General features: G+C 40.1%; 3 protein-coding genes and 1 pseudogene across 3 annotated transcripts; 2 read left to right on the forward strand and 2 right to left on the reverse strand.

The window, feature by feature from the left end:
- Positions 1-478: 478 nt before the first annotated feature.
- Positions 479-8,242, reverse strand: LOC124223725 (uncharacterized; annotated as a pseudogene).
- A 5,578-nt stretch (positions 8,243-13,820) lies between these two features.
- LOC124223249 (uncharacterized) lies at positions 13,821-18,274 on the reverse strand. Its single transcript, XM_046635032.2, has 5 exons — positions 17,976-18,274; positions 14,942-15,410; positions 14,196-14,390; positions 14,005-14,125; positions 13,821-13,927 (listed from the first exon to the last, which is right to left on the reverse strand). Exons 2-5 carry the CDS (start codon positions 15,257-15,259, stop codon positions 13,821-13,823), a joined length of 741 nt encoding a protein of 246 aa, XP_046490988.1. The 5' UTR covers positions 15,260-15,410; positions 17,976-18,274.
- On the forward strand, positions 16,438-19,335 carry LOC124223248 (arylphorin subunit alpha-like). Its single transcript, XM_046635031.2, has 6 exons — positions 16,438-16,669; positions 16,738-17,074; positions 17,505-17,902; positions 17,986-18,302; positions 18,374-18,708; positions 18,794-19,335. The coding sequence occupies exons 1-6, from the start codon at positions 16,451-16,453 to the stop codon at positions 19,201-19,203; spliced, it is 2,016 nt and encodes a 671-aa protein (XP_046490987.1). The 5' UTR covers positions 16,438-16,450; the 3' UTR covers positions 19,204-19,335.
- A 2,013-nt stretch (positions 19,336-21,348) lies between these two features.
- On the forward strand, positions 21,349-24,129 carry LOC124223114 (arylphorin subunit alpha-like). Its single transcript, XM_046634833.2, has 6 exons — positions 21,349-21,651; positions 21,748-22,087; positions 22,170-22,585; positions 22,694-23,010; positions 23,094-23,431; positions 23,547-24,129. The coding sequence occupies exons 1-6, from the start codon at positions 21,436-21,438 to the stop codon at positions 23,957-23,959; spliced, it is 2,040 nt and encodes a 679-aa protein (XP_046490789.1). The 5' UTR covers positions 21,349-21,435; the 3' UTR covers positions 23,960-24,129.
- Positions 24,130-24,241: the final 112 nt, after the last annotated feature.

The raw sequence follows: 24,241 nt of genomic DNA on the forward strand, positions 1-24,241 counted from the left end.
ATAACATTGAAAATTTGACATTCTTGGCACTAAAGAGCACTGTTTGTTTTTTATATTTTCAATATATTAGAACCCGAGTATTTCAATTGATTTCAATATTTCCGAAAAAATACTGTTGCACAATTTGAAACTCCATATTATCCAAACTACGCAATGTCAAGGACTATAACCGGCAATGAGACTTGGATATTCGATGATGACTGGAAGTGGAATTCTAGACGGGAGCCAAACTCTGTGACCATACGCGTTCAGCGTTCAAAAAGCGGTCTATCAGAGATGGAATATTGAATTTTGAGTGTGATTCACCGAAGGCTTCGCTGAATATCGATTTGATGTCACACTTATAAGCAACATTTCGTCGCACTTTCCTTGATCAACTGACCATTTTAACATCAAATTATATAGCACACATGCAAGCTCGACAAGCATTGTATGAGACGAATGGATATTGTGATATAATAATAAAGTAAAACACCAGTTTTAATAATTTGCAATTGATTATAATTTTCGTAATAATGTATAACTAAATCTAATACCGTGTAATATAACCGGCTTACACATTTTGCCTACTGCGATTGCAACATTTGAGACGTAACATTCACTACGTTTACTGCCAACGTCACTTGGACATTATTCCCCGTAATCACCTAAGGTGACTTGCTTTTAATAAGCGAAGAACACCAGCACTGGTTGGAATTGTGCGAGAAATGGGGTCTAGATAAATGAATCAATGGGTATGGTGAAAGCTGTCCTTGTGGTAGATGTAGAATTCCTTGAAGAACGCATTCGGCAGTTTTTCCATGGGGAAGTATACCGGTCTATCCAGGGGGTATCCAAAACTCTTGCTGTAGGACTTGAATCCTCCGAATACACTGGATTCGATTTCAAACGAGTACTCCTCGTTGTACGGGGCGATGTAGAAAAAGAACTGGTACGGAACACCTTCCGGTTTTCCCTTGGGCATGGTGATGTGCCTCGGGTAATTGAAAAGACCTTTGGGCATCTTGTATGCAGCACCGCCGGACATCGCCTTCTGGATCTCATCGTAGTGCACATCACTGCTCATTGGGTCAAATCCATTGACGTGGAACTCGGTGCTGGAGCGTTCGAGCTTGTTGGTTCCGGCCTTCACTGAAATTTTATAGAAAAAGCTATTAGCTGCAGGAAAAAAAACCCGACAGCATACACTAGCGAACGATACTAACGGTCAAACAGGAATTCATCAAATGGCATGAATTGGTCATAGTTATCGGCTAAAGTGACCCCCGGCACGTGTTTGGGTCCAAGGAACATCTGAACGACAACTTTTTCGGCCTTATGGCTGTTCACCACCATCTCGTATGAGTAAGGTTTATGGTTCAAACGATACTGGCGTGCCTTGATCAAGGTCGAGTCATCAACATTTCCGTGATTCACAGCAGATAAAATCGTGTAGTCGAAAGTATCAAAGAACGTCTCTACGTCGGTTATTTTCACGGATTCTATCTTCACATCGGGGTAGACCAATTGCTCGTAAGTGTACTTTGGCAAGTATGAGGCAAATCTGGTAAAAAAGAGAAGTTTTTTTACTCCACTCGTGAGCATGACGTTATATAACAATGTGGTGACGTCACTCAAACGTGGCGAGCGAATACTAACTCCTTGTAGTAATGCACTATCCTCTGGACATAACTCCAGAACATGGGGTCCCTCTGATCGGCACCATAGTGCTGCAAAACGCTCGGGACAACGTCGTATTTGCTTCGAGGTGCTGGGCTGAATCCAAGCACGTCCCTGGCGAGAATCTCATAGTTGCCGTAGAAATCGCAGTTTGGAGATTCAGCGTTTCCTGCCAAGAGGTTTCCGAAAACGTTCAAACCATATGGAGTGCGAATTGATTCGAATGAGCCGTTTTTATAGAAGACGTATCCTGAGTCGATTACTTCTTGGATCTTGTATTCGAGATCACGGAGTTCCTGTTAAATGAATTTATGATAAAATCGTTGGTTGGCCCGCCTTGTGTCAGTTCCAAGTAAAAACATATATTGCGACATGCTTTACCCTGATCGCAGCAAACTTGTAGTTTGGAATAGTAGCGTATGGTTCACGATGAGGGACCGGATATCCGTTGTGGTAGCTGAGGCTGGGGTAGTAACCTCGGGGGATGGGGTAGTTAAAGTCAAAATCTGGGATCTCGTACAAGTCGTTGGAGAAACGTTCTAGTTGGTAGCGGGCGTATTTCATCCTCTGTACAAAAAAATACACTTCACCACGTTTCTCCGACTGGAGATTGAACTCTTCAGAAGGCATCCAGAATGGTTGAGAAAGGTGACTGAAGTAGTCAAATTCGTTGAAAAATACATCCTCGGTGAAGTACATCATTTTGAAGTCATCTTGCGATGCCGAGCTCGAGTATAGAGCGGTGTAGTTTGCGGGGATGATGATCGTGTTACCAGAGGATTTTGCAGGGCTGCTGGGACCTGAAAATCGGTGTGTTAGAAGCTATGGTTCAGCATTGTGCACTTCGAAGTGGATCACATCTGAATTTGTAAATTCATGTGCATACAATATTCTTTATACGATCAGTAAGGATCACACGTCGATTCGAGCATTTATGGTTGGTGATTTAAACCCAATAAAAAATCCACGCCGCAATCAACGAACTCACCTTGGTAGAGTAGCGCCTCGTAAGCACTTCGGATAACTTCAGTGTTGAAGAATATATAGGGGTAAATTTCGTGAAAATAGGGAATGCGCATGAACTTTGTGTCAGGACGGTGTACCACAGCGAGGCTGACAGCGTAGGTGTACACTCCCTCGTTCATGAAGTTTCTTGCGAAAGCGGCAGTTTGGTAGAAGGTTTCGAAGTCCTTGGCGTAGTAAAAGATCTTGAAGAGAACTATGGCTTCGTGCAGGTGCTCGGGATAAAATATGGAGAAGATCTTTCCGCGAGGAAGCAATGTCTTCTCCTTGTACAGCGTCAGAAACTCGTAAAAGGCATCCTGAAAATAATTCGGATGACAACCAGTACTGACAAGCCTTAGATGAAATAAGGTAGTGACAGGTTACCTTGTTCTTATAGGACTCCATGTGCGTCTCGTATTTGTAAGACTTTCCCATCTCGTACATCTCAGGCTGGAGTTCTGGCTGTGAGGGGTTCCATAGTGCGTCGTAAATTTTTTCCTGCTTCACGAGGAACTCCTTGTTGGCGACATCCGCGTTCACCAGGGTGGCCGCAGAGAGGCAGAAACCCGCCAGGGTGAGAATCAGAATATCCCGATACATCTTGCAGAGTACGCCGTTCGGGACTGAATGCAACTTCTCCGAAATTCGCCGGTCTTTTATACCACTGATCACTCTATCGTATCGTCGTCAGTCACCCCTGACCTGCATCAGATGTCATCACTGTTACATCTTGTATCATCTTTGCAGCTCCCAAAGTTATGCAAGTTCGTGATCTTCAAAGTTCGATCTGTAGCTTCATTCGCTACTCGTGAACTGATATTTTAAACTATATTGTAGAGTTTCTGTTTCTCACGATCAGTAGTTCGTCCTGTCAGTTTGAAAATCTCAAGGAGCATTAGATCCTGGAAGTCTAGAAAAATTACTTTTCCAGAAGTTTTAGATTTTTGAATGTTTGGTCGAACAGATTTTTACAAGTTCCGAATAAATCCTTGAAACTTTTAAATACGACAAACCAAATGTGATCGATTGAGTCAATAAATTATTACCCAGCCAATTTGCAATCAATAATGCCATTGCCGTTCGCAACTTTTTAGGAACTGGCATACAAGTTTTGGTCGTACTCGGTAGGTCAAATTACCCTCTTTCTCTCTCTAGTCGCTGTCAATATCTCATTTTGAAAGTATAAGTTGCAAATTAATTTTTATGAAAACATGTTATTCGCGTTGATGAAAAACAGGAGCCGGCATTTCAGCACACAAAAGTAAACGTCTCTTTTTCTGAAGAAGCTTCAGGGTCCCCGGTCATTTTTCAATAAAATTCTGGAATTATGGGATCTGAAATACTATCAAAATTATTTCTCGCTGCCTAAAATACGAAGTTTCTTAACAAATTAATCAAAATCTTTTTTCAAAAATTTGATAAAAATTCGCAACTCCAAATTCACATCTTAAATCAATAATTGGTCTTCACTAAGTTAATGATTGTAATGCCAGCGAAGATTTCCAGATTCGAATATATATCGAATTTTCCAAAATCAATAGATATAAGAGTCCAATTTTTAAATACTGTTTATCGAGTCTAATTACGTTGTTAAATTTAAAACATGACCGAATTTTTAAATATTTATTATTTAATATTTGCTCATCGCGCGTACATTTAAATCACTTTTTCTTCACTTTGCATAACATCGTTAAAACCTGAATGACTATACGAGTACAAAAATTTCTTTGGCGGAAGAACTAACCTGGGCAAAGAGGTAAAAAAAACCGCGACGCGAGACATCTATAGTATTCTATACCAGAATGTGGAAAATTATAACTAGATTGAAAGTAGAGCTAATAAGTGAAAAATAGTATAATTCTGTACGTTCAATAAATGTTGAAATTCATAAATCATGCAACCTGGTCTTCTTGTCCAAATCAAAATGAATAGTAGACCAAACTAAAAACCAAATTTTTTAAATAATTTCTAAAACAAAATCTAAAAAGTAGTCATTGATTCCGAATTTCACATTGCATTGCATTGCATTACGTTGCGTAATCTCTCGTCGATTTCGTAATAACTCGAACGGCTATTTAAAAATGAGAAGTGTAATCGTCATGATATATTTCTTCGTGATAAACCCAGAATCTGAACTTGTCATAATATACCTTGCAGCGTTGACTTCTAATCGCAGCAGACCTTTGAAACAAGAGTCAAGTTGTCATAATGCCGTGATTTATTTTGGTACCAAAAAATCAACCGCGGTGGAAATTATCTCTGCGTATCCGTTCATCGTCAACCCAAAATTTTAATTACGCAAAAAATGCAATCGAGGTATTTCTCTCGTATTTTTACACTGCAGGTAATAACTTATGGTAGTTGCATAGAATCTACGACGAATTCTATACGTGGATATTACGAAGAGTATGGTGCATCTAGTACCAATTACGATACGGATCAAATATATTTTTGGATTTTTGTCCGCCATATTGGATCCCCCATTTTGAACTTCTGAATTTTGAACCTACCGTGAATGTTGACGCGCTTGTTTATCGACTGGAATTTTTCGACGACACTCTGTGATAATTCGTTATACCCTTAGTACTAATCGTAATAGATTTTTCGATTTGAATACACAACGAAGCATTTAGCGAATAGGAAAATTGTAACCTTCATAATATATGTACCTACTTGATATTGAAAGACTATCATTAATAGAAGTTTGGCTGTGGACTTCAGTTGCTTTGAATAACACTTCTTTGCCTCCAAGCATCATTCAATTCTATGACAGTGAGAAGCAAAACGAGCGCAAATTTTTAGGTACTTGGGTGATCTATCACATAGTGTACTGAATACGTACTGCCTGCTGAAGTTTCATCTGACGATATAAGAAATATATAACAATTGCAGTATTCACAGTAATGAAATTTATTTGAATAATAATGTGCTAATATACGTCAAGCATCAATTATAATCTGACACTGTCACGTAAGCCTTGTTCAAATCTGGTCATCGGTAATGATAAAAATAAGAAATAAACAATGACGCCATGTATCAACGAATCAGATACTGTCATTGATTTCCGATCCCTCCTTGTGATAAACTTTGAATTCTTTCAAGTACGCATTCGGCAGATCGGCAATGTTGAAGTCCGACGGTCTGTCCAATGGGAATCCTAGAGGCTTGTCCAAAATTTTCTTTTCTCCGAACAGCGCAGAATGGAAATGGTACATGCTCTTCTCGGCGTAGGGAGTAACGTGGACGAAGAACTGGAAGGGCACACCCTCCGGGGATCCCTTAGGGATAACCAGGCGCTCCGGATATCTGTAAGGGTACTTGGGCATCTCATAAATGGTTTCACCCGTGATAGCTCTCTCGATTTCCCGGTAGAACACATCGCTGCTCACTGGGTCGCACCCTACGTATTCAGATTCGGCACTGCTGCGTTTGATTTTGTTGATCCCGGGCTGGACTGAAATTGAACGAAGAGACGATGTAACAGTCATCGAGCTGAAACCCTGTATATATAATCAGCAAATTATACTAACGATCAACGCCCCATGCGTCCAGAAGTATGAACTGGTCGTAGTACTTGGTGAGATCAATCTCTTCATGGTTGGAATCATATTTCGGTCCCATGTAGATGCTCAAGTAGCCCTGTATGGCTGCCTTGCTGTTCACAGTGATGTGGTAGGTGTAAGGCTTGTGATTCAACCGGTATTGACGAGCCTTGATCAAAGTTTTGTCGTCTACGTTGCGTGCTTTCACCGCAGCCTAGATCAGATAGTCGAGATCATCGAAATACGTCTCGACCTTGTCGACAGTCACGGATTCTATCTTTACGTCGGGGAAGGCCAAGTCTTTGTACGTGTACTTTGGCAGGTATGACACGAATCTGGAAGAAAAGAACATTGATGGCATCTATCCGACAATTGCACGCGCTCTGGCCAACAATGAATCTTCTGTGATCTCCGGTCTAAGAATATTACACCATTTATTCATTAATACGTTTGGTGATCAATATTGCGTCGCATTCTGCGTTTGCGCAATTGCTAGCCAGCCAGAAGTGCTCAGTAGAATTATGGATAATGAACACTAACTTCTTGTGGTAGCTCATGATCTTCTTGACAAGACTCCAGTACATCGGGTCACGTAGGCTCAGGCCGTAGACCTGCATGATGCTCGGCACAACGTCGTATTTGCCACGAGGCGCCGGGCTCAAGCCGAGCACGTCTCTAGCGAGCAGCTCGTAATTGCCGTACAAATCATGGTTGACGAGTCAGCGTTTCCTTGGATGAGATTACCGAGAACCTCGATACCACTTCGAGTGCAAATAGATTCGAATGTAGCATTTTTGTGAAAGACGAATCCCGAATCGATTGCCGACGCGAAAAGTTGTTCAAGATTGCGAAGCTCCTGTTGAAAAATCAAATGGTAACTCGACGACTGGATCGACAGGTTCAAGTGGAAAATGATTACTGGTGGACGTGCATTCAAGGCCCAAAATCGTTTACCTTGATCAAGACGAGCTTGTGGTTTGGAAGCATGGCGTCGTCGCTTCGGTAAGGGACCGGCAAACCGTTGTGGTAGCTCATGCTAGGATGGTAACCGTGTGGGATCGGATAACTCCAGTCGAAATCTTCGATCTCACCCAAGCCGTTACTGAACCGTTCCATGTTGTAGCGGGCAAGTTGGAGCCTCAATGCAAAGAAATATACTTCACCACGTTTCGGGAAGTGTGGTCCGAATTCTCCAGATTTCATCCAGAATGGATGACTAAGTTGGGAGAAGTAATGTATTTCATTGGAATATACGTCCTCGGTGAAGTAACGAAGTTTATATTCGTCGTGGGAGCAGCACTCCGAGGACAGGATAGAATCATTGTCCGGAATGATAATTGCACCATCGGATGACGCCACGGTCTTGGTGGGATCTGAAAATAGCGAAAATGAAGACTGGTTAGTGAAGCCGTATGCGTGAGAGAAATTCGAAGCCACGTAGAGCTTGAACGAGTGATTGACTGACTCACCGTTGTAGAGTTTCGCATCGTAAGCAGTTCGGATAACTTCGTTCTTGAAGAAGAGATGGGGGTATAACTCGTGGAGAGAAGGAAGTCGGATTCGAAAGGTTTCGGGATAATGGATTACGGCGACGCTGAAGGCGTAGACGTACATCCCCTCGTTAACGTGGATTCGAGCCCAAGCGGCGGTCTTGCAGAAGGTATCAAAGTCCTTAGAGTGATAAAGTACCTTGAAAAGAGCTATGGCCTCGCGCAGATGGTTCGAGTGGAAAATCGAAAAGATTTCTCCACGAGGCAGCATCCCATGCTGATTCAGTACCAGAAATTCTTTAACGGCATCCTAAAAAATATTGTCGCTATGGTTACTGATTTGATAAGAAACAACGTGACATGATTTCTCACCTGATTAGAGTAACAGTCCAAGTTTGCTTCAATCTTGTATGACTGCCCCGTGCCGTGAAGTTCAGGCTTCAATTCTGGCTGATCCGGGCGCCACAATAAGTCAAGAACCGCACGCTGCTTGTTGAGGAATTCCTTCCCGGCCTTCTTCGTCTCCACCATGGTGAATGTAGACAGACACAAAGCTATCAGGACGAGTATCGTTGAAAGCCGAAACAGCTTCTGTTGCTTACACATTCCGGTGATGTGCAAATGTACTTGTTTCAGGAAATGGTGGTCTTTTATACTTTGTTCGCCGCATTATCATTCACCGCTGGCCTGGCCTCTGTCAGTGAAAAACAAGTGATGACAAGTCCTTGGGATAAATGCATTGATACCTCTGACAATTATAAAAATTCCAATTTATTTTTCCATCATTTTTCGTTAACGGAGATAATTAATCTGAACGGACGTTGTTTATTCTCTCAAGTCTTGCTTGTTCTATTACATCTGGGGACCCAGATTCAGGAGGCGTTACTTATTTGTTTTCTTCAAGACCTCTGTCCAATCATTTACGACCTTCAAGTGAGAACTGAGTCCAGCTTAGTAAGACAGCTTCAGGATCTCAATCTTGTAATTCAAAAATGTTCAAAAGTTACGATTAGCACGCCATAATATATCAGACCATTGAAATCATCCGATTACAGTGAAACGTCAACACCATTTGTCCATTAATTCATTAGCCATTGTTCCAAAAACCGGAGACGTAACACCGGCTGTTTGCTGTGTAAGGACATTTACAACCTGGCGCTATATCCGACTATAATGACAACAGTACTTCATGATTGTATCATTCGGTATACGAGGATGTATGAAGAGAGTTTTGAATCCTATAAGGGGAAAACCAGAGTCGAAATTTAGACCCTACCATAAGCCTGCAGGTACTAAGAAGAGCCTTATTTACTAATTTTCGGTCCTCACATCCTATTCAGAACCTTGAGAGAGCTATCTTTTACATAATTGGACCCCTCTGGACCTTAACGTCCTATTATAACCTATTCTGGTACTCTATGTGATACTCCTCTCATATGAGGGCCTATTTAAAGTTTTGAGATCCTCAAAAAGTACTGCAGTAGTGTCTGGATTGGTGATTATATTATTCTAATTATTGTTAATCGGAGTAATTAGATGCGTTAAGGGACCAAGGTTGCGAAAATATAATAATTCAACTAGTACTGCGTTATCTATTACCAAAATAATAAATAATTCCCCAAACCTAAACTTTTTAATCACCCCAAAAATTGAATAACACAATTGATAATTGTCAGAGTATGATAAATAAATTTGAACGACATTAATTATTACCAAAGTAATGAGTATTTCTTTTTTATCGAATGTTTGGAAGTATTAATGTTAATATTCAACGACTGAAATTGTACATTCTATAGTAATGGACCTGTGAAAGCTTTGAAGATATAGAGGACCTGTAGAGGTTTTAAAAATGTCCTACTTTGAACCTAAACGCGAAAGAAACGGTAATATCGGCCAATTTTAGGTCTAGAACAGTTTCTATTTACAATACAAAATTATTCTTCCACAGGTTCTACTACGTCCTACCAAACGGAAAACTTGCAGCGTATACGAGGTTCTAAATCTCGATTTGAGAAGCCACTGTGACGGCCTAAAAAATAACTGATTTTTAAGAATTTATTTCACAGGGATAGCTAATTAATAACGGGATCTGATTATTATATTTTGTTAAGTGTATACTAATCATGTCTTGTATAAATTTTTATTAAAAAATATTCAAAATTAAAGATATGAACCTTGACTTAACGACTGATAAAAAAATTTCCCCTTCATCGTGGCATTGATATCTCGGTGAAGCCTTATCTGGAAATTTTTCTTTTTTTATTAATATCCATACAAATATAGCTACCGTTATACGTATACGTTACAAAATGCCGGCAGATTAATAAAAATCGTTTTTTTTTCCAGGCCTCTTTTCTTCTTCAAGTCATCGCCATATTGTAAATAATAAAAAAAATAAAAAAACAGCCACGTACAACGATAGCTAAATTTTTACAGGTATTAATAAAATTTTGTTTTTTATTTTCAGACAACCCTTTACCGAGATATCAATGCCACAATGGAAGGGAAATTTTTTCATTGGTCGTTACGTCAAGGCCCATATCTTTGTTAGTTTTAAATATATTTTGATAAAAATTTATATAAAACGAGTTTAATATACACTTGATAAAATACCAACAATCCGATCCCTTTATTAATTAGTTATCTCTGTGAAAAAAAGAATGCAAAATTAGGCGATTACGGCCACCTGTTTAAAATCGCCTGTTTTAACATTTGAGTGGTGAAAATACAGCTTTTTCCCACCAGTGGAGAAATGGTTCACTATTTCTCAACACGCACGCGATTCATTGGGAAATAGCGTCTTTTGTTCATTTTCAGCAGGTAGTCAAAATCAACTAATTATACGTTTGAGTGGTGAAAATATTGTTTTATTTGTGTTCATTATTACTGGTGGAAGTAACATTATTCAACATTTTTTAAACGTTTTTTTTTTTCTCCATTCGCAACTTTTCGCCCAGGCCGTGGTACAACGCAATATTTTCTGATAGATGAAGAATTATAGGTTCCGAATTCCATATCAGTTCAGGACATAATAGATACCGTGAGCATTTGGAAAAAAAACCTCCGCAATTACACTTCGCGTTAATCACTTTTACGCGATAACTCTACCAATCTAGCTATTTGACAGGCCTGGGTATAACTCGCGGCAGAACACAGGCAGCAGCACAAAGGTCAATTTATAAGATTTATTTGGAGAGGAGGTGATCGAGCTTGCAATACGGCGGCGAAAGGCCGGTAATCAGTTTATTGCTTTAGGTAATTAGTCCAAATACCCGCGAAGTATAGTATACCTTATCTATAAGAATAGTTTCCAAAAACTAGAGTTTTTCAAAGAATAAATTTTTTCATAAATTTTAAGCTAAGAATCACAATGGGCCGATGATTCGTTACATTTCTGTTATTTATTTGAATACGAATTTTATCGAATGTCAGTTCTGAAAAAAAAGTTCATTTAATTCACGCCTGCTAAGAAATTCGTTTAGATAAATTTGTAGTCGATTCAGCTACACTTTGATTTGGATGTATTTTTTTCATCCGAAAAAAAAAGACATTCACTCATTGATATGAAAAATACCTTTTTATTGAAACCGGCTAATTTTTTTAAATGAGCTTTTCATCTGACCAGAAATAAACTTTTTGTGAAATTACCTTGCTAGATTGATATTTGAATAAATTATAAAAATTCAAAGAGACGTAGGCTCATAATGATACTGAACGCTTAATATTCATGAAAAAACTGACAGTTTCGGGGATATCCTTCGAAAGAAAATACAACCGAACCATCTGCACGATGAAGGAAATTTTATTTTTTTGGTCTCAAATTCAAAAAAGTCGTGAATTTGTATAATACCATAATTTGTTGATTTGCTTATCATAACTCAAGACGAATAAAATGGATCGACTTTAATTAATATCTTATTTAATTTTTGAGTTGTATCGATTTGAAAAATTTAAATAGGAGCTTTCAAAAAATTCACAACTTGAGCAATAATTAAGATACAAATTTCGAAGAATTCATAAATGATCATTTTGACAGATGGAATGAAACTAACACAATGTAGGAAATCAAAAACGCAACCTTAAAATCTTGTTCGATTCCGCAAATAGTCTCCAATATGTATAATTGAATTTCATTGATTTGGGTTGATCAAGAAACAGGTACAAATTAATGCAAAGTCTTATTGCCATTTGCTAGAAGGGAAATATGTAATGTATAGATGATAATTATGTAACTTTATATCTACGAGTTAGACAAACTAACTAATTGATGGCTATAATAAACTAAAACTCATCGGTCGAAAAAAGCATGAGTGTTTATAATACAATTATCCAAAAGATAAATGCCGTTATCTATTTTTACTCGGGGGGTAAATGAATTTGCTTGTACTTTCAGTAAACATCATTACACTTGATTGTCAAACAGTAACACGTGATACGCGAATGTTGATCGTAAGTCGAATGAAGTTTCATAGAGTAACATCTTGCATCTGTACTCTTCACTGTATATATTTGGAAAAAAAAATAATGATGCACATTGGCTTTATAAATCACGAATACGGAAAATCCATAGTGAAAATTGAAATATAATATTAGGGGATAGTTGACAGAAACTCGTGAATTCAAGTTACAGAATTCAGTTTGTGAGCCTAATAATGAAACGAATTAAATTTAGATGAATTTTACCCGTACTACATTCGAGTGTAAAAGAACCTTCGCAAAGTGATGAATCCTGGAGTTTTTTTCTTCGAATGATATTAATTATTGAGAATATGTAAATTTGAACAACTGGTGAATTTTGAAAAATTAACGACGGAGCCAGGAATCGAACCTGGAATCTAGCGATGCTTTACCGGAGACTTACTCCACTAGACCACCTAGCCGCCCTGACTCTGTTGTCATTAATTTCTCTCATAACCAGTGAGTTCAAATTTGTTTTCATGTGTCCGATTTGTATGAGTAAGAATTTCTTCTCTGCATGCACGATGTAAGGAGACTGTAGTGTGTAGATGTTTATGTTTACCCTTTTCAATCCTTTGCTTCCGATGAGAAGCCCGTAAGACGGCAATGCCGTCTAATAAATGAGATGCGGGTGTGCAAATCATTAATCTACGAGAGAATTTTGTTGGCAACAAAATTTTCGGTCCTCAAACAAAATTCTCTCGTAGATTAATGATTTGCACACCCGCATCTCATTTATTAGACGGCATTGCAAATCATTAATCTACGAGAGAATTTTGTTGGCAACAAAATTTTCGGTCCTCAAACAAAATTCTCTCGTAGATTAATGATTTGCACACCCGCATCTCATTTATTAGACGGCATTGCCGTCTTACGGGCTTCTCATCGGAAGCAAAGGATTGAAAAGGGTAAACATAAACATCTACACACTACAGTCTCCTTACATCGTGCATGCAGAGAAGAAATTCTTACTGATATTAATTATTATTCCGTTACGCCAAATAAACTCCGATTAGATCGATGTAAATCTTTTTTGGCTAGATTCATGCACGAAGTAATACTAGGTTCATGTAGTTATGTTATTTAAAATACGTAATTTTTTCTATTTGGTTGTTTCAAGAATTCATGTAGCAGCTTCGTAATAAATAATGATGTAACGTGTATTCATAATGTAATACAAGACCCGCAAGCCCTTAATCTCGTTACGCTTGCGCAATAAAGAAAATTCATTTTACAAGTAGCGCGTTAGTCTGAATCACTCAAAAATTCAGAAAAGTAACATAAAAAATCATGCGAACCAACGTCGATGATGGATGAATTCAGTGAAAGAAGAGACAGGTGATTAGCGAATATCATTACGAAACAAGATTGCGAGTTCTTTTTTCCATGTGCATGTATTTTTTTCTGTTATCTAAATCGCAATGATAAAAAGTTGACACTTGACCGCGGTATGCGCTGGGATGTGTCACATAAATTATTTCCAACGATGATATAACATGCGTCAATAATTGCAAAGATTCATTTATACACCACCGACAGCTGCAGCGAGGATAGCGATTATTTAAAATGAAAAAAAAACTTATAATATCTGTTGACATTTCACTCATTATTTCTCATTAGAAATTTCTCCATAACACGATGGAAGCACCAGTCATATACGATTTAATTATACCAAGCAATAATCGAGCCGCTTTTGAAAGCCTCGTTCAAGTTTCTTGTTAACTAAAAGTCGTCTCTTCCTGATTTCCGATGAAAAACTTGGCGAAGAATTACCTGTAATTAAACGGAAACAATTAATCTTCACTCCGCCACACTCAAGCGGGAAAAAACACTCCATGCATCATCATCACCGAGTCCGAGACAATCGCAAGCGAATCTTGGAGTAGATTTTGGCGATAATGAAGTCTTTTCGAGTTCTACGTTTCTCACGGAAATCGAAGGACGACTAGCATCGATAACGTGGCCTGGAAGCTGTTAAGAAATTTATGAAACACGAGCGGATGAAGAGACAAGCAAAAATAATTCTGACCATCGGTTTTACCTTTCCATTAATTCTGCCGTCAGAAGCTCCTTTCTCGGTGACGATCAAATCGTTTTTAATCCCAGGATAGGGACCGTCGAAAAGAAGCGTCTGTCGTTGAACAAATTTTTTAGGCTGGTCAAATTCACTTCTGGCCAAAAGACGAGGGACTCGCATGTAGCTGCTTACGTACATAAACGCGTTTAGCCACTGGTGCTGCGTTTGGAAAGGGTTTCAAGATCAGTCGGTCTGAACCCGCTCTCGACTTTGTTAAAGTCAGAGCTGGGTAATATTTGAAATTATATTTTTTATTTTCCGTTTGAAATAGAAAGATATGCATATAATGCATCTAGTCATTTGTCAAATGCAACTATTGACACGAGTTTTACACTCGTCCCAAAAATTTCGTAGCCAATATTCAAAAACGATTCCCTTTGAACGGAATACATTATGTTGGGATTACCAGGTCTTGAATCAATTTTCCAACTAAAGAGAACGTTATTAGCAATGCAACAATTTTTCGATAAGATGTTAATACAATGACAACCAGGAACAAGGCGTACCCTAAATTACCAGATAAATACAAATATTTCCAGCATATAATCTCTAACATTTCAAACTTTACATTTCGTTTTAATTACCTATTTTCCATCATTTATAATTATGAATTGTAATAATGTAATTATCCGAAATATTCCACATTCTATTTCGAGTGCAGTATTTGCGACAGAATTTTACTCAGCTCTGGATTTACGGTATATTCTCACTCGTCCGACACCCTCGACTTCAATCAACTTCTCGTAAAGCTGCCTTAACACCGGGTCTCGGATGCATTTGGCATCGGGTGGCGTTGGCAAACTCGTGCTTCTACTCATGGGCGTTCGTTGAAGCGCGATTTTTTCACCACGGCCGAAACAGGTGCTTGAAGTTCTACAGACGGCTGGAAATTTCTTCATGGCTTCGATCTCGCGGGAAGCGTCGTAAACCTCCTTCTGGACCATGTACAACATTTCGTTACAGGATGACATGACCTCGGCCATCCTGGCCACCGCATATTTAGAACTCAAACTGTCGGAAGAACTCATCCCTGATCATGTTTCGTCGACGGATGTTTCCAACCTCCCAAGATTGGGATAGGAGCACGATTGCGGCAAAACCATTACCACTACAGCATGACCCGTGTGAAGTTGGAGCGAAAGAAAATTGATGACCGCGCTATTCGGCGCCTGAAGTTGGCTGCGAAACGAGAATTTATGAGGTCATTTGTAACACAATTAAGTTAGTGTGACGATGTAAGAAGATAAGTAGTGAGAATATGCGTTGTGTCGAACAGGTATTGTGTTGGATGCGTGAAACTAGAAAACTATTCTACAGCAAAATTTCCGTAGAAAAATGTTCTGTAAAAGAATTCCCCCGCAGAATAATTCATGCAGGATCATTTCTGATGTGAATCTCGAATTCTTTGCCGTAAGGGAAATGTTCTGTAGAAAAATATTTTTTTAGCAAGGAGTCTGCAGAACATATTCTGTAAAATATTTTCCCTGTAGAACTGATTTCTGTAGAATCGATCCTCCTTCTTCGAAACGAATCTGAAGAAACGAACTTATAGTACCGTCACTTGTAGGAAGGAACTTGTAGAACCGTTCACTTGTAGAACTGATCCGTATAGAACCGGTCCTCTTCCATCGCATCCCGCCATGAGGATTCTAAACGTTGTCAAAACAAATGAAGTGCAACTCCGGTTGCCTGAATCAGGCGCACGGACCGTTTGGCTGGCAAGCCTATCGCATAAAAAACAGTGCACTTACATTACCTGCAGATGGTAACTGGCCGTAGCGTTCACTCACACCAGGCACCGACTAAATACGAGCGCGTGTGCGTGAACGGACGGCCTGTAGGTGATCCAGCATACGGCACACGGCTTTTCTTGTATCATGGGCATCATGGGCATCATGGGCTTTAGGAAAACTTTTAAGACGATCGGTGTATCGTAATCGAAAGAAGTAGAAGATGGAAAAGAAAAAGAAGAAGACGAAGAAGACGAAGCAGAATGCGAAAACAGGCATTGTTCTGAACAACGCGACAGGCTATTTTTATGCAGCACCATAATGCATAATCGCGACACAGCGTAACAATAATGGAAAATAACAGGCGAGGACAGAGGTTAATGAGATTAGGTATGATCTATGATATACGAAAGAAAACAATGTTGTCCATAAAATGACGGCACATCTGTCCCTGCTGGACAGTCTGTTGAGGGAAACTGATCAGGCAAGATGTCTGGTTATATTGTGATCCTGTTGTGGTCGGTCCTCTCGTTAGGAATGGCCGATCACGTCCCAGTCCACCTGGCAGATGAGCATTTTGTGACAAAGCAAAAAAGCGTCTACGATCTTCTGCAGCATTTGGATTGTGTGGATGTTGGGAACCCTGGATTGTACAGAGAAGGAGCTTCATGGGACGTCAGAGGAAACCTCAAAGCGTACGATAGCGAGGTGAGAAGGTGTTCGTACGACAAATAATCGCAGATGGTTAAACGTTCCCATTCGATTTCTTCTTTCAGGTCATCGTCAATGACTTCCTCGATAAATACGAGCGTGGAATGTTGCCTCGTGGTCGGGTATTCTCCGTCTTCTATCCGGTCATTCTGGACGAAGCCATAGCCCTTTTTCGGCTCTTCCGATCCGCCGTGGACTTCAAAACATTCTACAAAACTGCAGCCTGGGCTCGCATCCACGTAAACGAAGGGCAGTTTGTCTACGCCTTCAGTGTTGCAGTCATTCATCGACCGGACACCAAATACGTGAAGCTACCAGCCCCCTACGAGATAAATCCGGACTTGTTCTTCAACACCGAAATCATCCGCCAAGCTCAGCTTCAAAAATTGAACCGTTTGCCTGGTGCGTATTTTAATATCATGCTTCGGAGAAGTGAGAAGTCTTTAAAGTATTCTGTTACTCTTGAGGGGTTAATCTCTCGTGAAATATAGTATAAACTTTTCCGGAAATCTTGTGAAATATATTGAAATCTTTAAAATCTTCTTTAATCTTTGAAATATCTTAGAATCTTCTGAAATCGTTTGAAATCTCGGAAATTTTCCTTTGAAAAAACCCTTTGAAATCCCATCAACTCTCTTGTAATTTTTTTAATCCTTCGAATTCCCTGAAATCTTTGTAATTTTGAAATTAGGCGTACATCAAATGGATGAGTGATTAACCCCTCGGTAACACTCGTCAGGTCACTTGACGCCGCATGTAAGCCGCGTAGCGAAATTTTGTAACCAATTCAGTAACTGGACAATTCTTTACTAACACATTCCGTTTTCCGCAGGCTCTGCAGGATCTCACGTAATCTTTGCGAATCGCAGTCTGTGGTACGCAGGATATCACGATGACCGTGAGCACGAAATTGACTATTTTGTAGAGGACGTGGGAATGAACGCTTATTACCAAATCCTGAATCTCGAATTCCCGTTCTGGATGTCAAGCGAGGAGTTCAATCTGCCGAAGGGCTACCGCGGCGAGCTTTACTACCACAATTTGAAGCTGATACTGACGCGTTACAACCTGGAGCGAATCAGTAACAACTTGGACAAAATTGAATACATCGATTGGAACAAACCGATTGAAACGGGTTACCATCCATCCATGACTTATCACAACGGATTGCACTTTCCACGACGCGATCACAACTCCATGGTGCCGCGAAACAAATACAAGAAGCTTCAAGTGCGTCGATGAAAATGATTGATCCCTAAATGATCGCACTTTTGGAACTAGGTTCGACTGATTCTTCATTTACCTTTTCGCAGGACATGCGGAACCTGGAATCCCGCATACTGGAGGCCATTGATTCAGGGTTCGTTCTTAACGCGGATGGGAAATCAGAGAGCATCTACACTTCGGACGGCTTCGACATCCTCGGCAATATAATTGAGGGTAACGTCGATTCGCTGAACAAACAGCTGTACGGTTCGATCAACTCCCTCGCCAGAAACATACTCGGTTTCAGTCCCGATCCTTTGAGCAATCACCAGATACTCCCCAGCGCTCTGGAACACTTCAGCACCAGCTTAAGAGACCCCGGATTTTATCGTATCTGCAACAGAATCGTCGAATTTTTCAACAGGTGGTTGAGCGTTTTCGGAAAGTATAATATGATTGAAAGATCATAATTAACCGATGTTTATTCGTTTTCAGATACAAGAGCAACTTGGAGCCTTACACGGCTGAGGAATTGGGTCAATCAGCCGGTTTGAAAATCGAATCTGTTGTCATCGACAAGCTAGAAACTTACTTCGACCACTATGATTCGGTCATTGAGAGTTCCGACGACTTTTCCTTTACCGTCAAGGCTCGCCAGCGACGTTTGAACCACAAACCATTCAGCTACGCGATCAGAGTTCATTCTGAAATGGACACGGAAGCCATGGTGAGGATTTTCCTCGGACCGAAGTACAACGCGTTGCACAACGAACTTGCCATAACCGAGAATTATGAAAACTTCTACGAGTTCGATGCGTGGAAGATTAAACGTTAGTACATACATAATATACACTTTTCCGAATTTACACACCGATTCGCGGATCGTTATGACGCTTATGATGCTTCGATTTACAGTTGAACCCGGGTGGAATGATATCAAGCGCACCAGCAACAATGCCCTCTTCGTGGTTCCCGATGACGAGGGTATCGAAGTTTTTTACCGCAAGTTGAAAGCGGCGGCGGAGGAAAAAGCGCCTCTCACCTACTCGGAACATGTTTACGGATTTCCGGATCGGCTTCTCCTCCCTAAGGGAAAGAAGGAGGGACTCCGGCTACAGGTTTTCGTCCACGTTGTTCCCTGCAGCAGGGATCACATCCAGGAAATCGATTCTCCGATATGGGGGAAGGCCTACACCGATGGTCGTCCGATGGGATTCCCTCTGGACAGACCGATCCAGGCTAACAATTTCACCCTGCCCAATATGCGCTTCGAAGAGGTTGTTATTTTCCACAGGGAAGCTGCGGAAATAAACGCCACTGTGTAAACAAAGTTTTAAATTGTCCCGAGATCATAGTCATACAATGTTTCTATCGTAAATTACTTTATTCATTTGATATTATATATATGTATGTATATCCTGCTGTGATTATAATTGGCAAAGGTATAACGCCGAATAAAGAACGATGAAACTCAGTCCTTGATTATTCATTTCGCTGTTTCGTAACGATCATCCCGAAATATTTCTTATCTCATAAAGAGGGAAAAAAACGACACGAAAATATCACGCTAAATAAAACTGCTACAAAGTTGCATTACATATTGCGACGTTTATACGCCCCGACAACATTATCAGGACAAAATTAGATTGCTCGACCTTCAGTCCGAATTCAAGTTCAAGTGCGACATTTTGTTGCATGATATTTTAGCTGCTCATCGTTGATAGGAATTTATCAATTTCAATGTTCAATGGCTTCATAGAATAAACTGTCACCCAATCACTCAGACATAGCTATAACTGTGCAATATTCAAAATCAAATTGTTCATACAGTTATTAATTTTTTTTCAATTCTCTGTACACGGGATTTTCACGACACTCGAATTGGCAAATATGCAGTGGCCATGCTGCAACTTTCAACCAAATATAATTATGAAGAGCAATCCTGCACCCTTTTCAATCTCGTCGCTAGCGATAATCAAGCTTACGCGATGGACTCTGACTTAAGTCGTGAGTGCAATAATAAAATATTAAATGTTACGAAATCGATTATCTGTGAACGCTGATATTCAGAAACATAAATCAAATTTTATTCAAGATACGGTAAATTTTCCCCGCGTCAATCGAATATATTGTACCGGATTTTTTGTATGTAACAAATTTACCGTAATTCCGACGAAATATTTTTATAGCACTTCAAATTTAAAGCTTTTATACATGTAACTATATTATGTTTATAGATATAACAGATTTTTGATTTTTTGCTTTTGATTAAAAAACGAATTAATCGATCACATATCTGTATAGTATCTACGGGTGGAAAATTGTTGCTATGAAATTAAATTTTTCTTGTGGAAATTATGTCGAATGAATAAACACCAAGTGTGAAACCAACAGAAGAAAACTTGGTATTTCCCACGACGAAAGCCATTTTTGAATGTTTTAAAAGCTCGTTCGGTCACATATCGTTTTGTGATCGACGACAAATAGGTTTGTCATTAAACCGAAAATGATATTTCAAAATTTCACAACTTTTCATGTTTTTGTTTAATTTTGTCAAAAATATTTAAGAAGTGAAAAACGTATTTCTAAGCAACAAACTTCGATGATATCTACATAAAAGACACAATTCACAGTTGTTGTATGGACAAAAATGAAAACAAGACTAACCAAGTCTGGTACATGTTTAAACAACCGAAAAACAGTATATATTCATTTTAGATTGTGCAATGTTAAACTGCGTAAAAAAAAGACTTTGTTCTACGCATCATAGAAGCATGTTTTAATCTCGTACGAAACCCTTGCATTTGTAAAATGCTTTAATTATTTTCAAACCTCCGCGGTAAGTTTCCCAAAGTTTTATTCTTAATTACAAATTTAAACGAACTGTATATGCTTAAAATATTATCTGCTCCTACGTTCACCAAATTCCTAAGCACACTGAATTTCGAATAAAGTTGAAAACGAGAAAATTAAATCCAAAATTAGTTCTATTCGCCAATTAGACCCGTCACTGAAAAAAATTCTCAACACGGACGTAAATTCGCACCCTCAACTTTTTTTCTTGTGAGAATTTAGCATTATCTATGAATTGGGGGTGCGAGTTTTCACACCCAAGTTGATTTTCTTTTTCTTTCCGTGAGGGGAAGCAGAGAAATTGAAAAAATAATTTTTACTGTTAGGGCACGTCAATGGCCTTTTGGAATATCGATGTGATGATGAAAACGTTTCAAGACCAGCAAATACTGTATACATTGCCATGTACACGTACCTGTTTTACCAAATATGCAAGATATTCCTATCGGAAACATTGTCGCATCATGACCTGTTTGCGATAGTTGCGCAATGGTTCTTTATCATTTGTCAAATTTACTGTGTGCAAAAGTGCACAGGGGTCACAAAAAATGATTGCGATACAGTTTCGGTGAGTATAAAAGACCCCTTGACGTGGAATCGTTACACTTCGACCTGAACAAGTAGTCAGAACGGTCTTGCTCGTTACATACGAGAACGTTGATCGGGTATACACGAAGGAAGAGGAGCCGAAGATTTTATAGAAAATGATTCGGCAGGTGGCAATTCTTGCCGTCGCGGCATTCTGCCTTGCGGCGTCTGATCCCGTCCATGTGAACGCTCCCAACAACGATTTGGCCTTAAGGCTGACCTACGATTTAGTATGGAGAACTCAACGGACGGGCAAGTTATCCAAAGAAGTTCGGGACAACGTGGATCCCAACTTCAGCATCCCGGATTACCTGTCGACCTGGCCGGACAAGGTAAGAAATTTATAACTTGGCACTTCTGGTAAATAACGGAAAAAGCAGCACAGATCGGCTGAAGGTTAACACTGGTCACATCGATTCTGTAAACAGGAAGCGCTCGCGGACTTCTGGGCCCGATACAAGTACGGAATGCTTCCACCTGGTGCAATTTTCTCCATCTACCACGCTGACCAGCTTGAAGAAGCTGTGTCGATCTTCAAGGTCATGCACACCGCAGCAAACCCCTGGCTCTTCTTCCAATTCAGTGTTTGGGCGTTCAAAAACGTCAACCGTGAATACTGGACGTACGCTTTAAGCATGGCCATCATGTACCGAGACGACTTTAAGTCAATGGCTATGCCCAGTCCCCACACCATTTTCCCTAACTACTTCTTCAACACCGACGTCTTGCACCAATTACACACCTTCAGAATGGACTACCAGTACGAAGGTAAGACGATGACCATTCTTTACTAACGTACAACAGTAAAACGGAGTCTGAAACCCTCATCCATTCCCTTTTTTTTGAACAGCTATCGAAGGAGGAGAGAACGTCCACGAAGTAGTCGTGCCGGGCAACTACACCAACTGGTACATCACGGGATCAATGAATCCCGAATCGAACCTCACGTACTACCTTGAGGACCCAGATCTCAACAACTTCTACGCCTACCTACACGTCGAATCTCCGTTCTGGATGTCGAGCACAATGTACAACCAGTTGTCACATGAATTCAGAGGATCGGTTTACTTCTGGGTTCACCACATGTTGATTAACCGTTACCGCATGGAGCGCCTGTCCCACAGAATTCCGATGATGGAAACTATCGATTGGAAACAACCGATCGCCATGGGATATTATCCACAGATGACTTACTCAAACGGCCTTCACTTCCCGCGTCGCGACGAATGGACCAGAGTCCCAATGTTTAAACATCACCACGTTCAGGTAAACGGATGGAGAGTTAATACTAGAATACACAACAATATAAGATTTAAACTTATCTTATATTCTGTGATGATTGGTTAGAGTTAATTGACGTTGTTTTTTTTCCAGCATCTAGAAAAGTACGAAAGTCGCGTAATGGAGGTCGCAGAGTCTGGAATCGTTTTGGAAAGAGATGGAAACCTCAAGCACCTGAACGACGCAGAGGGCCTTAACATACTTGGTAACATCGTGGAAGGCAACAATGACTCCTGGAATTCATTCTACTACGGATCGGTGGACCACCTCAGCAGACACATTCTTGGATTCTGTCTTGAACCTGAGAACAAATACCAGATCCTTCCCAGTGCCCTTGAGCACGCTTCCACTAGCATGAGGGACCCAGGCTTCTACAGAATATACGATAAAATCGACGACTACTACAGGACGTGAGACGATCTAACAATCTTTCCAAATGACCACAATTCTTTCCCTACAATCAAACAAGTGACTATACGTTATGTCTCTTCAGGTTCATGAAACGCCTCGGGCCCTACACGAAGAATGAGCTGGCTTCACCTGGAATCACGGTCACCGAAGCTTCCGTTAGCAAACTTGTAACTTACTTTGAATATACCAACGTCTTTGTGACGGGTGTGAACAGAACCGCGGACAACAAATGGGTGTCATTCTACGTTCGTCAGCACCGTTTGAACCACCATCCATTCGATGTCAATATCAAGGTTCACACCGATGAAGCAACCAAGGCCAGCGTTACCATTTTCTTCGGACCCAAATGGGACCAGTATGACAGAAACATGAGCGACGTATCCAAGTACTTCTACCAAGTTGATTACTTCGTCACAGATCGTAAGTGCATACGAGTAAAAAGAAGAACCACACAAAAAAAAAAAGAATTCATGCAAGCATGAATACAGGGTCTTTCGTTCACTCTAATGAATCACTGTTACTTCTATCATTCCAGTCAAGAGTGGCGATAACGAGATCATCCGCAAGAGCACGGAGTTCACCTTGTCCGTCGTTGACCACAAGAACGACGAGCACTTCTACAAGACCGTTAATAAAGTCGTTCACGGAGTGGACCCAGTGCCGAAGAACCCCATCACAACTGGATTCCCGAACCGCCTGGTTCTGCCCAGGGGTCTACCAGAAGGAATGAAATTCCAGATCTTCGTGGACGTCAGAAAGTTCGACGAGACCAAGGCGAAAACGCTTAAGAGTCGGTTCTTCACCAAGGGCATAACCATAGACAAACCCTTCGGATTTCCTCTGGACAGACCGATGAAGGAATACACCTTCGGCCTGCCCAACATGTACCTGTTCGACGCCGTCATTTACTACTATGCGGATGAGTCAAAGTTGAACCTGACTGCTTAACCTTTAAGATTAAGATGGTTAATCCAGACTGCCGACGCTAATTGTAAAACAATCGCTCAGTCCAATTATCACTCTCTCTACCGATTCAAGATATACGTTTTGGTCGAATATTTAATCAAGTACACTGTAGAAGTTAGTAGACACAAATAAAAACTATAATGCATTCCGAACACGTCAAGCTTATTTATATTTCTTACCCTTCAATATATACGTCGGTTTTTTTTAGGTTTTTTTTTTTTTTCCTGAACAGTAAACGATGTGCAGCATACCCGGTCGCAATTT

The sequence above is a fragment of the Neodiprion pinetum genome, chromosome 7, assembly GCF_021155775.2.
Source record: "Neodiprion pinetum isolate iyNeoPine1 chromosome 7, iyNeoPine1.2, whole genome shotgun sequence".
NCBI classification, from domain to species: Eukaryota; Metazoa; Arthropoda; class Insecta; order Hymenoptera; family Diprionidae; genus Neodiprion; species Neodiprion pinetum.